Source organism: Dendrobium catenatum, unplaced genomic scaffold (assembly GCF_001605985.2).
Source record: "Dendrobium catenatum unplaced genomic scaffold, ASM160598v2 fragScaff_scaffold_456, whole genome shotgun sequence".
Lineage (NCBI taxonomy): Eukaryota > Viridiplantae > Streptophyta > Magnoliopsida > Asparagales > Orchidaceae > Dendrobium > Dendrobium catenatum.
The window spans coordinates 353200-367418 of NW_021318918.1; the positions used below are offsets into that span (position 1 = coordinate 353200).

The following is a 14219-nucleotide window of genomic DNA, read 5'->3' on the forward strand; positions in this document are numbered from 1 at the left end:
AATGTGTAATAGTCATAAGAAAACTCTTATTCTGATTTTTTTAAAAAAATAATATAATTATATTATTCATAGCAAATTTTGAAAAGAGTTGCTTCCCCCATAACAAATTTACAACCATCTTCACAAAAAATATAATCTCCCTAAAAAAATTGTTAAATATTTGAGTATTATATAAGTAATTAAAAAATAATAATGGTTAGATATGTCAATACACAAGAATTATATGATATATATATAAATCATCCATATTTAAAAAAAAATTACAGATTTCTTACATCTAACACATTTTAATAGATCCAATTGTAAACAATTATTGTTCATCAGATAATTTTTGAAAAGTAATAAGATAAATTCTCAAATAAAATTATAATTATTATTTAGAAAGCAAAACACTGATAAAGGTGTCTCAAACGAGATATTATTCTGTGAGGCATCTGAACGCATCTCGAGGTCAATTCGGACGCGCCACGTCATCCAATGCACTGTGCATTACGTGATGTGGCGCGTCTGAATTGACCTTTAGACGCTTCCTGACGCCGCACCTAATAATTTTTCGTCTCGAACATATCCTAAGTGCTGAATAAATCGTGGCAAGTTCGAATCATGTCAAGCTGTTTTGAGACATAGATTTGTTTGGGACAACTACAATGTTTTATAATTAGTTATAAAATTGCTGTGGAGGAAGTAACTTCATTAGTTTAAAATAAAAAGAAAATTAATAATTAAATAAATGATTAACTTTTTTCTCTTTGAATTTATGCAAGAAACTTTTATAGGATTTTTATCCTGCATTTGCGAGATAAATATTAATATTTGATGGAAGACATGGTTTTTGCTTAATGGTACAGAAGAAGAAGAGGGGAGGTCGCTTGCAGTGAAGACAGACGACTATCGTGGGCCTCAGGCGAACCGCGGCCACGACCCACCGGCAAGTAGCGGAGGAGGAAAGAAGACGCCGGCGAAGAGCCCTGCGAAGCCGCGGCGGCGGATGTGATACGATATGATCGGTAGTTGGTGACCGTCTGATGGAACCTGAGACCCTTGTGTTCATACTATTTCATCTTTTGTTTTGTTTTTCTTCTTAGTAAGTATATAATTTTCTTATGATTGATTGCCAAAGACTGTTGATATAAATAATATTAATATATTTACTAGAAAGTGTACTTTTTAGAATAGCTTTCAAAAATATAATAATTTTACAAAATACTAAATAAAGCCTAAGAGACTCTTTGATAGCGCCCAGAATTTGATTTAAATAGAATTTCATATAAATCTGAATTTCGAAAATCCTAAGGGGTCTAAATCCTGAAAATTGTTTGATAACGTTTATGATAAATCCTATTAAATCCCGTGTGAGTATTTAACTATATAGCTAATATAATTCATAAATCCGGCAAAAAATGGGATTTTGAAAATCAGAGAATTAGCATGAAAAGGCAGATTTTTTGTCTACAACGGCTTTCATTTTCCGTTAGATTTAGTTTTGCATTTTAGGCCGTTTGACTAGATTTCGCTCAAATCTGCCACAAATCCGGACTAAATCCTGCTACCAAACAGCCCCAAGATTCGACTTGTTAAGTTAAACTCATCAGATTCTTGCCTACTTGAAGCACAGCATAGGGTGATAGGGATTTGCAATCACTTTATCAAAGAAAAAAAAAAAGCACAGAACAGAATTTGATCTGTATTTTGTGGTGTTATTTTCATTCTGTAAGCAGATATCTGTAATAAACAATTTTCATGAGATTACATGACATGGAAAGCTTGGAAATTTGATGAATATGATTTGATCACTAAGCCGCTTGCTTTCACAAGCTCCAAATTGAAATTAAAGGCGGCTTACTTTACCCAACACAGCAGGCTTAAAACTCGCAATACCAGTAATTTCTCTTCCAGTCACCAAGCTATTGATGTCATAAGTTCCTTCATAAGAGAATATTGGCTCCAGATCACAGAAAGCCTGACATCAGTGCACAAATTACATGAAAAGTAGATTCAGAACAGTATAAATCATAAGAGAGTTTGCAAAATTGTTCTCCAATGATGAAAAATAAAGTTCAATGGAAGAAAAATGAGAGGGCAGTGGTGGAAACCAGGATGAGCCTTACTGGCCCTGAAATCATATCTAGTTCTAGCACTGGCATCAAATATGCATAATTTTATTAATGTGCAATTACTACAAGTATGGTTGAAGTGGAGGAATGCAGCGGGCTTGTTGTGTGATAGAAAAGTTCCCCTCAAATTTAAGGGAAAATTCTATAAGATGATGGTGAGGTCTGCAATGCTTTATGATGCCGAATGTTGGCCATTAAAAAAGAAGCATAATACTAAGTTAAGTGTTGTAGAGATGCGGAAGCTCAGGTGGATGAGTGGTTTTACCCTTAGAGATAGGATACGAAATGAGCATGTACGTGAAAAGGTTGGAGTAGCGCCAGTGAAAGATAAGATTAGATAGAGTCGCCTTAGATGGTTTGGTCGCATAAAACGGCGGCCTTCCCATGACCCAGTTTAGAGGTATTAGATTTGACTTATGTTAAGAAAGGTAGAGGTAGTAGACCTAAAAAGACTTGGTTAGAAAATATTAGAAATGAACTTTCTTTATTAGATTTAAACGCGAATTTGACTTTTAACAGGACACAATGGCGAAAAAAGTTTCATGTAGCCGACCCCACATAGTGAGACAAAAGCTTAATGTTTTTGTTGTTGTTGTTGTTGCAATTACTACAAGTAATCACATAAAATTCCATGAAATATCTCTAGTCACTGTAAGCTTGTCAATCATTTGACATGCTAACTCAAAGATCTCTTACTGTGGTGAAAAAACAATCAAGAAAAGCTAACCTTTGCCACTAAAAAGTCAGCCAAGATACCATTTCCACCAAGCAATTCTCTACCAAGAGAAACAGTTTCCCTAGCCGTTTTGGAGGTCCATGCCTGAGGAATTGAACAGCCATCTTCAGTCTGGCATATTAGTATAAAATTTTAATGACTTGGTGAAGAACTGGTTAACCTTTCCCAAGCTAGCCTGACCAGAAGTCATCTTTCCTGATTCATACAACTTGCAAAGACGCCAACCAACAAGAAGCATGGCTTGAATGTTTCCGAGCATGCGAGATAGTTTTAACTGGTTGATTTGGAATGCGGCGAGCGGAGCTCCAAACTGTTTCCTCTCTTTCAGATACCTGATTGGTTGATCGATTGATGCGTCAAGTTGATAATAGCAAGAAAATTTCAAATCAAGATAATAATTGCAAGATCAGATCGTTACCGATGGCACATGTCGAACACACCCATTGAAATTCCAATGGGCTGCCATGCAACCATAACGCGAGAAACGGCAAGTACCTGCATGTAAAAATCATCCATAAATGAAGAGCTTTACATTATAAAAAATGAATGCAAACCTATAGTTGACACTATTATATCAAATAATGCAGTGTTAAATATATGCAGGACACGATACAAATCCCACACAGGCTGAACACACCATCAATGTATCATATTTAAAAAAATATAAATTAGTATGTCATATTTGAAGAGCTTTGAATGATGATTAGTATATCATATTTTAGCTGAATATAGAATATGTAACTAGCACATTTATGTCATATATTTTCAATAATATATGTCTCATGTTCCTATTATATCGCGTATGCGCTCCCATATATGTATCAATGCATCATAGATACAAATCTTAGGTAAGTAGATACTGTGAAATCATCTATTTCTCATTCAAAGCACAAGAGTCTATATTAGTACTGCTTTATTACTCGGGAATCAACCCTGCCATTTGCAAGATATCATTATAATGAATTTAGGAAGAAATTTCAGGCCTAAAAGATGACAAAATTCTCTATCAAACAGAAAATTTTTAACTTTGCAAAGTTGCACTTTAATTCCTTTCTCAAAAATCAATTTTTGGAACATTGTGAAATCTTTAATTTCCCTAAAAAAAAATATGATTTATTAACATTTACTATAGAAGGAGATCTAGCAGCATCACAAGAACTTAACCTTGCTGGTATCCTGAAATGAATTGACACCAGGTAACCTATCCTCATCTGGGACAAATACTTTCTTTAATACAATATCTCCATTCTGAACAATTCTTAGGCCAATTTTGTTCTCTATTTTGGTAGCACTCAAACCAGGGGAACCCTTCTTCACAATAAAGCTGAAACCATAAAAACAAAAACAATGGATGATTTCAGTCCTTTAATAGTAAACTATAAGGACAGAAATACAGTTCAAGACTTCATACAAAAAACATTAGCTCCGATATCCTAATCAATATTTTGTGCTAGCACAGGTCTTAGAGCCATTGGATTCTCTATGAGATGAGTGCAAGATAAATTTTGACATATATTACACTCATCTCAAAGCAAATCCAACAATTCTGAAATCAATCTTGATCAAAAATTGGTAAGCACATCGCAACCCAAAGCTGAGCGTTATTATTACCCATTTATTTGGTTTGTACTTGTGTTCCGGGCAAAAATAACCAACACATCGGCAAAAGTGCTGTTTCCTATCCACCTTTTCTGTCCTTCCAATAACCAACCTCCATTGACCTGCTTCAATGCAATGGTCATGAAATGATAAGTATGAACTATGAACAATTATTACTTCAAAGAAATAAAAGAAATAAAAAAAAAAGATTTCAACTTTATGTAGTTAGTACAATTTTTTATTCAGTAATATAGGTTAGTAAACTGTAAACCTTTGTTGCAGTGGTACTCAAAGAGCTTGCATCGCTTCCATAGTCAGGCTCAGTTAAAGCCTGGAATATGTCAATTTAGCAATAAAGTTCAAGAAAATGTTAAAAGGACTTCAGCTAGCATTTTATATTGGATATAAACTTGAATTACCCAACATGCAACAGCACTAAATCGTGCTAACGATGGTAAGTATTTCTGCTTTTGGGCTTCTGATCCGCAAAGTCCTATATTTGATAAGAAAGGTTAGAAAAAAGAAGCAAAAAATTAAAGCCAGTTAGAACTTTTTAAAGCTTTTTCGCCTAGAAATTACATAAAAATTTGTACAGGACATGGGACATAAGCATTTTACCAATTGTAAGCATCGCCAATGAAGAATGAACCAACACAAAGGTAGAGCAGCTAGCATCAACTCTAGCAATCTCTGCTATAGCAACGGCACTAGCAGTGATCGAAAGTCCTGGACAACCATAACCCTGAAAAATATACCAGTCCAATAAAAATAAACTTATAAGTCAATGTGGATGGCTATGTAATGGCAGTACCTGTATTGTTCCCCCAGCAACATTCAGTGCAGCAAGCTTAGGAATAACATGGAATGGAAACTCTGCCTTCTCCCAATACTGGAAAAACCGTGACATGAATGAGTCTTGCATAACCAACGGCAGTTCAGAATATTAAATGTGCACACGAAATTATTAGGGACAATTCTAACAAAAATTAACCAAAAAAAATCAATTTGGCTTTACCAAAAATTAACTTGTAATAGAGATGGTATTCCATTATTGTACCAAAGGGAGATTCATAAGAGTTTTAATTAAGGCGCATCCAAAAACTGAGTTACCTTTCTTTTAATTCTCCATTTTTTTAGCATTTAGGTTTTCTTCCCTAAAGTGTAAAAGACAACATAAAACACTTTGAGATTACAACTTACTGTTTAAATTCGAAACAATATAAAAGCTTATGGTATACATGCTAACAATAGAATTAATGTGTGTCGGAACATTCGCGGTGGTAGAGGGATAAAGAGTTTAATGTCTTAATTTCGTACGAAAATCCAACACACATAGATGAAAGAGAGGTCCATTAATCATAATTGACACCAAATTTTTTATGTGAAAAACTTAGGATAGCGTCTGGCCAAATTAAAATGATTATACTAGTGTTTGTCATTGATTACAAATGATGTCTTTCCTCAAAGGAAGGCATTAGGACAATGTAGCAAATAAACATCATATAGAGTACATTATATGGTTGGAATTAGAAGAATACAATAAAATAAAAGTTGTTCTCAAGAGAATGTTGACATGTTCTTTTCGTCAGAAGGATCGTAGTCAACAATGGTGGCAGGAGGGACCGTAGTCTGGTGACTAAGGGCATTGTGAGCGCTGCATTGGATTCTTGCTATAGGATAATGTAACATATATACATCATAGTCTACGGTATTTCATTGGGGCTGGCCCAATTTTTGTTTGCTACATTGTCCCTTTGAAATGAAATGGACCGTAGTCTGGCCCCTTTGACCTCCAACCCAAAATATGAAAATATATTTTAAAATGAAATATTTGAATTTATGTTTGAGCTGGAGCGCTGCGGCACTAACAATGTTTTTATATACATTTTATTTTAAATCTCTATGTCATCACCCCTCACCCTCCCTCATTCTCTTTTCTTGGATGGGAAGAAACCAAAGGGGGGAGAGGAAGAGAGAGAGAGAGAGAGAGGAGAGAGAGAGAAAGTAATTCGGGGAATTTTCATCCACCATTCCTTCTACAAAAATTATTTTGATCGTTGTTAGTAACTATCCTCTTACTTCTTTCTTTGATGATTTTGATTTATACAAGGTTTCTCTCTCATAAATATGCTAAAAATACATTATCTCCTGATTTTGTAAGGTTTCATTGTGTAACTTTTGATATGTGATATATTTTTTGATCATTATGAACAATTTAATATAATTTTATTGCATTTTTCATATATTAAAAACGTGTATAAAAATATTTATGTGAAATGAGTAAGAAAATGTATAATGAAAATGGATTACAAGTGATGTACTGCGATTTGATAGATAGTAATAAAATGTAATATGTGCTTAAATAATTGATATAACAGATATGTATTGGAATGTGATACTAATATGGCTGAAAAGATATACTAACTAATATTAGATATATGAAATGATAACCCCACGTGATAACCTCAAGATTCATTGATAAAAGTCATAAGTAGATGGAGATAGATTGAGAAGTTATAAGGAGTTGGGACGACTGATCCACATGATTCAAGGAGAGTTATAAAAAGTGCAATAATTGGGAGTCATAAAGGGCGACTGATTAAAAATCATAAGGTTAATACAAGATTAAGATATCCTTAATTGAATGTATAATACAGAGATACTTATTACTAATATTGAAACTAATTAATGAATACTGATACTAATTACCGATGTTGATTACTGAATACAGATATTGATTATTGCATATTGATATTGCACAAATACTGATACTGAGACATTGATTTCTATAATTAATTACTATTACAAAATACGTATATTGATACTGTTGTTATAATTGATAGAGTGACATAAAGAATTGAATGATAAAGACAGAATGATTGGTTGATTGATAAAATATGATGACATGTGTAACATAACTGATGAATTGATAAAAGCGACCAGCATATATTGATTTATAAATTTCCTTATATGATTATAACCATATTATTTCTCTTTTTGCATTGCATTGATTTCAGTAGTAAGATTTTAATTAAAAACTGGGCTTTTATGCTCATTACTTAGTTTTATATGATTTCAGATAAAGATACATGAGACTAGACAGTAACGTGTTTTAGTTTTATTTTAAGTTTTTCAATTATATCTATTCTTTTGTAGACAGTGTTACTATTGTACATATTATTTCAAACTCAAAAATTTGTAATAGAATGTAAATATTGACTGTAGAAAATGTAATGATATATTTTTTTCTATCGTTATTTATGTTATGTAATGTCAAATTGATTTGGTTGTTAATTGAAAAAAAAATAAAATAAAATAAAATGAGATGAAAAGATAATAAAGGAAAAAAAAAAAGAAAAGAATATCTTCTACTTTCGATCTTGGGACGTAACATTGTAATCGGTTGACAGAGGTCAGAGGATCATAGTCAGGCGACAAAGGTCGAAGGGACCGTAGTCAAATGATGGTGATCAGAGGGATAATAGTCGGCGAGCAGCTGAGGTCGGAAGGATCATAGTCAAATGACGCAGATCGAAGGGATTATAGTTGATGAGTAATTAAGATCAAAAGACTGCAGTCGAATGATAGTGATACAAGGGCCGTAATCGAGTGATGGAGGTTGGAGGGATTAGTTAGCGGGCGACGAAGGTCAAAAGGATTGTGGTTGGCAGGCAACGAAGGTCAGAGGGATCATTGTCGTGTGATGGTGGTCGAAGGGTGATTGTAATCAAAGGGATTATAGAAAGGCGACGACAGTCGGAAGGACTGTAGTTGGGCATGATGATCTAAGAAACCATAGTTGGGCAACGGTGGTACAAGGACTGAAGTCAGTGGGCAACAGATGGTGGAGGGAGAGTAATTGACAGGCAATGGAAGTCGGATGGAACATAATCGGGCGACGAAGGTCGGAGGGACTATAATTGGGTGAAGAAGGTCGGAGGGACATTAGTCGTGCAACAGTGGTTAGAGGAATCGTGGTAGTCAGGCGACAGTGGTTGAAGGAACCGTAGTCGAGCAATATAGGTTGGGGGGATTGCAGTTGGATGCGGTAGTCAAAAGATTGTAGCTGGGTAACAATGGTCAAAGGGACTGTAGTCGAGCGAAGGTGGTTAGAAAGATCATAGTCGAGTAAAGATGGTCTGAGGACCGTAGTCAAGTGACAGATGTCGAATGGAACATGGTCAAAGGGAGGCTATGGTCAAAGGGACAGTAGTCGAGCGATGGTAATCCGAAGACTACAGTCTAAATGACTGTGGCTAGGCGATAATGGTCGGAGGAACCATAGTCAAAAGACGTGATTTAACTGAGATGACTGATATAAACACAAACAAGAGTGAAAAGAGTAATTGCGATGAAGATAATGATATAGATTGTAAACTATACCTTTATTAATTCAGATCCATCTAAAAATTTCATAATAGTGATTATGAGATCAAAGAAAGTGAAGATTTATCTGAAAATAAAGTAGATGATTGGATTGTGTATGCAGGATATCAAGTTAAAGGGAAACAAACCATTAAATTTATTAAAGAATATCCTACTAAAATTTTAAAGGGGAAAGACTGATATTGATTATATGAACTCAAGTGATAATGCTACCATATATTGCAGTGAGCAAGATGAGATTTGGTACTAGTCGGCCTTCAATCCTAAGGCAATTTCATCAAATCACTCTTTCGAAATTGGTATGCTTTTTAGTTGTAAGGAGTTTAAAGAAACAGCTAAGAATTGGTCAATTTTGACGAGAAAAAAATTATAAAGAATAATAAAAGAAGATGTAAGGTTATTTGTAGAAAGCCAAATACATCTCAAAACATGAAGACAGTGATTCATGGCAGATTAGATATTTACGAGAATATATGTGTACATGAAATTGTCACAGTAAGACTTCAAACTCTACAATCATTGCGAAGAGGTATATGAACAAAATCAAAGTCAATCCCCAAATAAAATGCAATGTATTTAGAAAAAGAAGTGATAGATGACTTGAGATTGCATAAATTAAAAGTTCATACTAAAAAGACTATTAAGAAGGCTCATCAGTTAATCTATATGAAGGAGGAAGATTAGTTCAATAAAATTTGGGACTACTATCTTGAGATTGCAGGCAGCAATCCAGAATCAACTATTTTAGTCCTTACAACTAGGAACCCAGATTTGGATGAGAGAAAAATTTATGAGATTTTATATTTGTTTTGAGGCATGCAAGATAGGCTTCATTTCAAATTGTAGACCAGTTGGGCTTGATGGTTATTTTTTGAAGGAACAACAAGGAGGGCAACTTCTAGAAGTAGTGGTACTTGATGACAACAATAGCATATTTCCTATTGCATGGACAGTAGTTGAAGCCAAAAGCAGAAGCAGTTGGGAGTGGTTTCTAAGCTTGTTAGGCAAAGATCGATAGATCTTGGAGAATCAGGCTAACTTTACTTTCATTTTGGATAAGCAAAAAGGTTTAATTCATGTTTTTGAGAATGTTCTACCTAATGTTACAAACAGGTTTTATGTTAGACATTTGCATCAAAACTTCAAGTTGACAAGATCAATAGTATGACGTTGAAGAATACATTATGAGCATCAAAAAGGGTAACAACTTGAATCAGTTCTCATTCAGAATGAAGGAGTTAAAGAAATTAGATGTAGCAGCATTTAGATGGTTAAGTGAGAAGCCTCCAAGTGATTGGTCAAGAACACATTTTAACTTTATACCCAAATATCCCTTTGTTGAATAATGTATGTGAATGTTTCAATTCACTCATGCTTGATGCTAGAAAGTTGCCTATTATGTCACTGTTAAAAGTGCTAGAGCTTTGGTTATGTAAAGGATGTTGGAGAATAAAGAGAAGGCAATGAAATAGAATGCAAAACTATGTCCTAAGATTATGAAAATTCTTGGAAAGAATATGCAAGAAGCAAGTTCTTGTATTAGAAATAAATCTGATGATGACAATTATGAGAGCTCAATACAAGGTTAACATGAACTTAAAAATATGTAGTTGTAGGAAGTGGGAGTTAAATGGAATACCGTGTGAACATGCCTGTGCTACAATTCATATGATTATGGGCGACTCTGAGGATTTTGTTCATCCTTACTACATGGTGAAAAATTATATGAGAAGTTATGAGTACAACACTAAGCCTTTAAATGGAGCTGATGAGTGGCCTAAAAGTAATAGGATTTCACCATTGCCACCAATGTACAAATATTAAGATCCCATTATACTTAGCATCAAGTCAACATTGTTGCCTACTAAGAGTTTAAGTAATGTGTTAAGATTTGTATTATTTGTTTCAATTATATTAAAATTATTTGAGTGGTGTACTCAATTATTCTCTTCTTGGTTGGTTCAAAATACCAAGAAACGTAGAAAAACATAAAAAATTTGCTTTATCATGGCATGGCAAAAAAGTAGAAAATTTCAAAAAGAAGTCCATTAAAAATAGTTAACCCTTTAATTAGTAAAGTTTTCAAGAAAGGGAATGTCTTTTAGAAATCTTAGCATAATAATAGCCAAATATTTGGTCTTTTGCGATTAAACAATCAGCGAATAGTTGTAAGCCTATACAACCTACCTCTTCTTAGGTATTATTGGGCTGAGAATGGGAAAAGTAAGATAGTGAAAGCACATAATGTAAAATATTTGGAAATTTGTTTGCCCTAGGGCTTTGAGTTCCTTATCTCCTAGCCCTACAAACCTCCTAGTTGTCCCTACACCGCTGTCTTCTTTTAATTGGTTGTTTGTTTAGTGAGCTAAGTTGATGATCTAGTATGTTTTCCTCTCAAAAAAGAAGTATATCCCCCGTTGACTCACTAGCTAATCATGAACCATGTTTAAATCATGTTTAGTATTCAAATTTTGTCTCGATTTGAAACCACTCTCATATCTTGCACCAAAATTATGCATTAAACCTAGATGTGCAGTTAATAGTTATGCTTCAGTCACACTATAATGCTAACAATAGACTTATCACTCAAGCAAGAAACAACTAGCATCAATATAAATGAGAAAACACCAAAATTATTGAAAATGAATTAGGATGGCACATCCACTAATCTATTCTTTAATGACTACACAAAACACATAAAATTGGATCGCAACTTCATTAGATGAGATGGTAGCAAAGAACATCTTGAATTTCTCATATTGAACATCCAATCTATTCATCTAATTGTGCTGAGGATGAATGGATGAACAGTTATAACATTGAAATTTATAAAATCTGAGGCCACTAATATGAAGTCAGCAAATTTTTTTTCAAAATTACTTCAATACCAACATGAACCATACTTACGGATCAACATAACAATAAAATTTTCAAGTCAAACCAAAAAGCATATAATTAGGCTGTGCAGACAGAAATTTAACTAGTGATATCTTCCATACAGTAATCTTACCAATAGAACATGAAAAAATTAATTTACAAAAGCTGAACTAGACTGCACAACACCTCACAGATGAAGAACTTTAGAGTATTTCCTGCTCCCCAAAAAAAAATCATATGGTGTAAACGGGACTTGACGATCAAAGAAAATACCTCTGCCATTATCGGAGCAATTTCTTTTTCCATGACTTTTCGGACATTTTTTCGTAGTGAACTCTCCTCGGAACTTAGCAAATCATCAAATTGGTAATAATCACATGCTGCAATTGAAAGAAAAGAAACAACCATTACAGAAAACTGAAGGTAAATCAAAATCTGTTATCCTACTAATGTTCAGTTTTTATAAATTAACATGACTAATATGATAGTTCATGAGCAAAAGTACGATTAAGGCTTCATTTGGGACGGCTTTCTTACTACTTCACAAAGCAGCTTTCTAGTACAAAAATTAAAATTTTTATACTCAAAAGCTATTTTAAGAAGCAGAAAGAAAGTCGTCCCAAATGAAGCCTAAATCTAATGCAAACTGATCATATATATATTCAACATTTGAATGATTATCGTCAACTCTTTAAAAATCAGATTATCCTGACATCTTACGATATTTTGAATTATCAAAGACTTACCCATGGAAGGAAATACTGTTGCTGGGGTTGCCTGAGGGAATGCAGCAGAGATCTCCAATGCAGGTAATCCAATATGAGATCTCATATTTTCTTTGGTATGCTCACCTAAAATGTCAATAATTCAAACAAAACCTTAACTTCAATATCCCAAAAAACAAAACAAAAATTCAACAAACAGTTTAATCAGTTGAGAATATCACTTTCTTACACATGTACTGATGATTTTACATCCTCTCATGGTAGTTTGCATAAACAGTGAACACAAAACAATAGGATAGTATTTCAATAAAGAACTGGATATAGGTAGTCAGAGCTGGACAAGTCAAACAAATCTACAAGCTATGCCAAAGATTAGCTTAGGATGAATTGGAGAGAATGCAAACTCATTTTGCTTCACAATTTCAAACTTAACAAATAAGTAATTAGATTTAACTAGAAAATGAGAACAGATGCAATTTTCTCATTGACATTTCTCTAACAAACCCTAATAAAAATCAGGAAAAAAATTTATCTGGGCATTATTTGACTCATGTGTACTCTCCCCAAAAGAAATAAAAACTAAATTTCTTATCAGCCAAACAAAAAAGAAAAAAAAAATATTTTTCACGCCATTTATACCAAACCAAAACTAATTTCACTTAAATTCCTCTACCATTTTCATTTTCCTTTTCATTCCCCCCTTTCAATTCCTTGAAGCCAAACAGTGACTTAAAAAACGAATCTAAACGCCATAAATAAACCTAAAGACTACTTGGAGGTACTTTGAAAGCTAAAAGCCTGCATTTTTTACAAGAATTTCTCCATTAGAATATAGCTTTGGCACCACAATAAGACGTCTTTACTATCTTCGTCAAAGATTGGTGCTTTCTAAATAATAATAAACGCAAGAAACCATTTTGAAGCAACTTTCAAGAAACCAAAGTCCACTTGAAGCTAAAAATATCCCTCGGCTAGGTTTTCGGAGGAGATAGAAGAGAAATTCAAATGAAATTAACCATAAAAAATTTTATAAAAAAATGGCAAACGAAAAAGCAAGAACCTTGCTTCTGAGATGCTACGGAAGCCATGGATGAAGGAGGAAGTGAAGGAATCGAAGGCACTAAAGCAAGTCTGGTTAGGCTTTGGAAGAAGCAGAGAAGACGAGAGAACCGATATCTTCAAGCCTGGCATACATAAAAAAATTAATTACGCCAACAAAGTATTGGAATTTGGGACTTCAAGTTTTATACGAAATCTCCAAATTGAAGAACTTGCGAACAATGGATCACCGTTCATCACAAAAAAATGTCAATGGCCTTCATGCATTATATTTTCCTTTCATGTATTATTAAAAATTAAAAATAGAAATTTGATTACAGCAACTTACAGTCAAACTTAATGTCTCAAAAATATGAACCAAACTACATCAAATTCGACTCAATCCGAGCCCAAATGGGTCTAAATCGAAGACCATGAGCAACTTTAGAAAATTCAAACCATAAATTGTATGACCAAATGATTTCCAAACGTGAAATGCTTATAATCAAATCGAGCGGCTCGATGAGACGAATCCAAAGAGCCCAAGATCGCAGAATTCTGATAGCATGGATATATTTAAATGCCCAATAAACGATCTACGAACAAGAGGATCAATATCAGTCGTTCATTCAAATCACTCCCAACATACCCTTGATCTTTCTTATATTTACTAGTCATGTTTCTCTCAGAAAACTATAAATATACCCCTTATTCCTCATGGAAGGGGACCCAAGCAAGAAAGAG

At 33.8% G+C, this 14219-nt stretch overlaps 1 protein-coding gene across 1 annotated transcript; it reads right to left on the reverse strand.

The window, feature by feature from the left end:
* Nucleotides 1-1646: 1646 nt before the first annotated feature.
* On the reverse strand, nt 1647-13669 carry LOC110096114 (acyl-coenzyme A oxidase 4, peroxisomal-like). The gene is made up of 13 exons (XM_020821885.2): nt 13498-13669; nt 12459-12563; nt 11986-12092; nt 5261-5338; nt 5068-5191; nt 4869-4942; nt 4721-4780; nt 4462-4571; nt 4015-4174; nt 3269-3345; nt 3011-3182; nt 2842-2934; nt 1647-1960 (listed from the first exon to the last, which is right to left on the reverse strand). Exons 1-13 carry the CDS (start codon nt 13523-13525, stop codon nt 1829-1831), a joined length of 1320 nt encoding a protein of 439 aa, XP_020677544.1. The 5' UTR covers nt 13526-13669; the 3' UTR covers nt 1647-1828.
* Nucleotides 13670-14219: the final 550 nt, after the last annotated feature.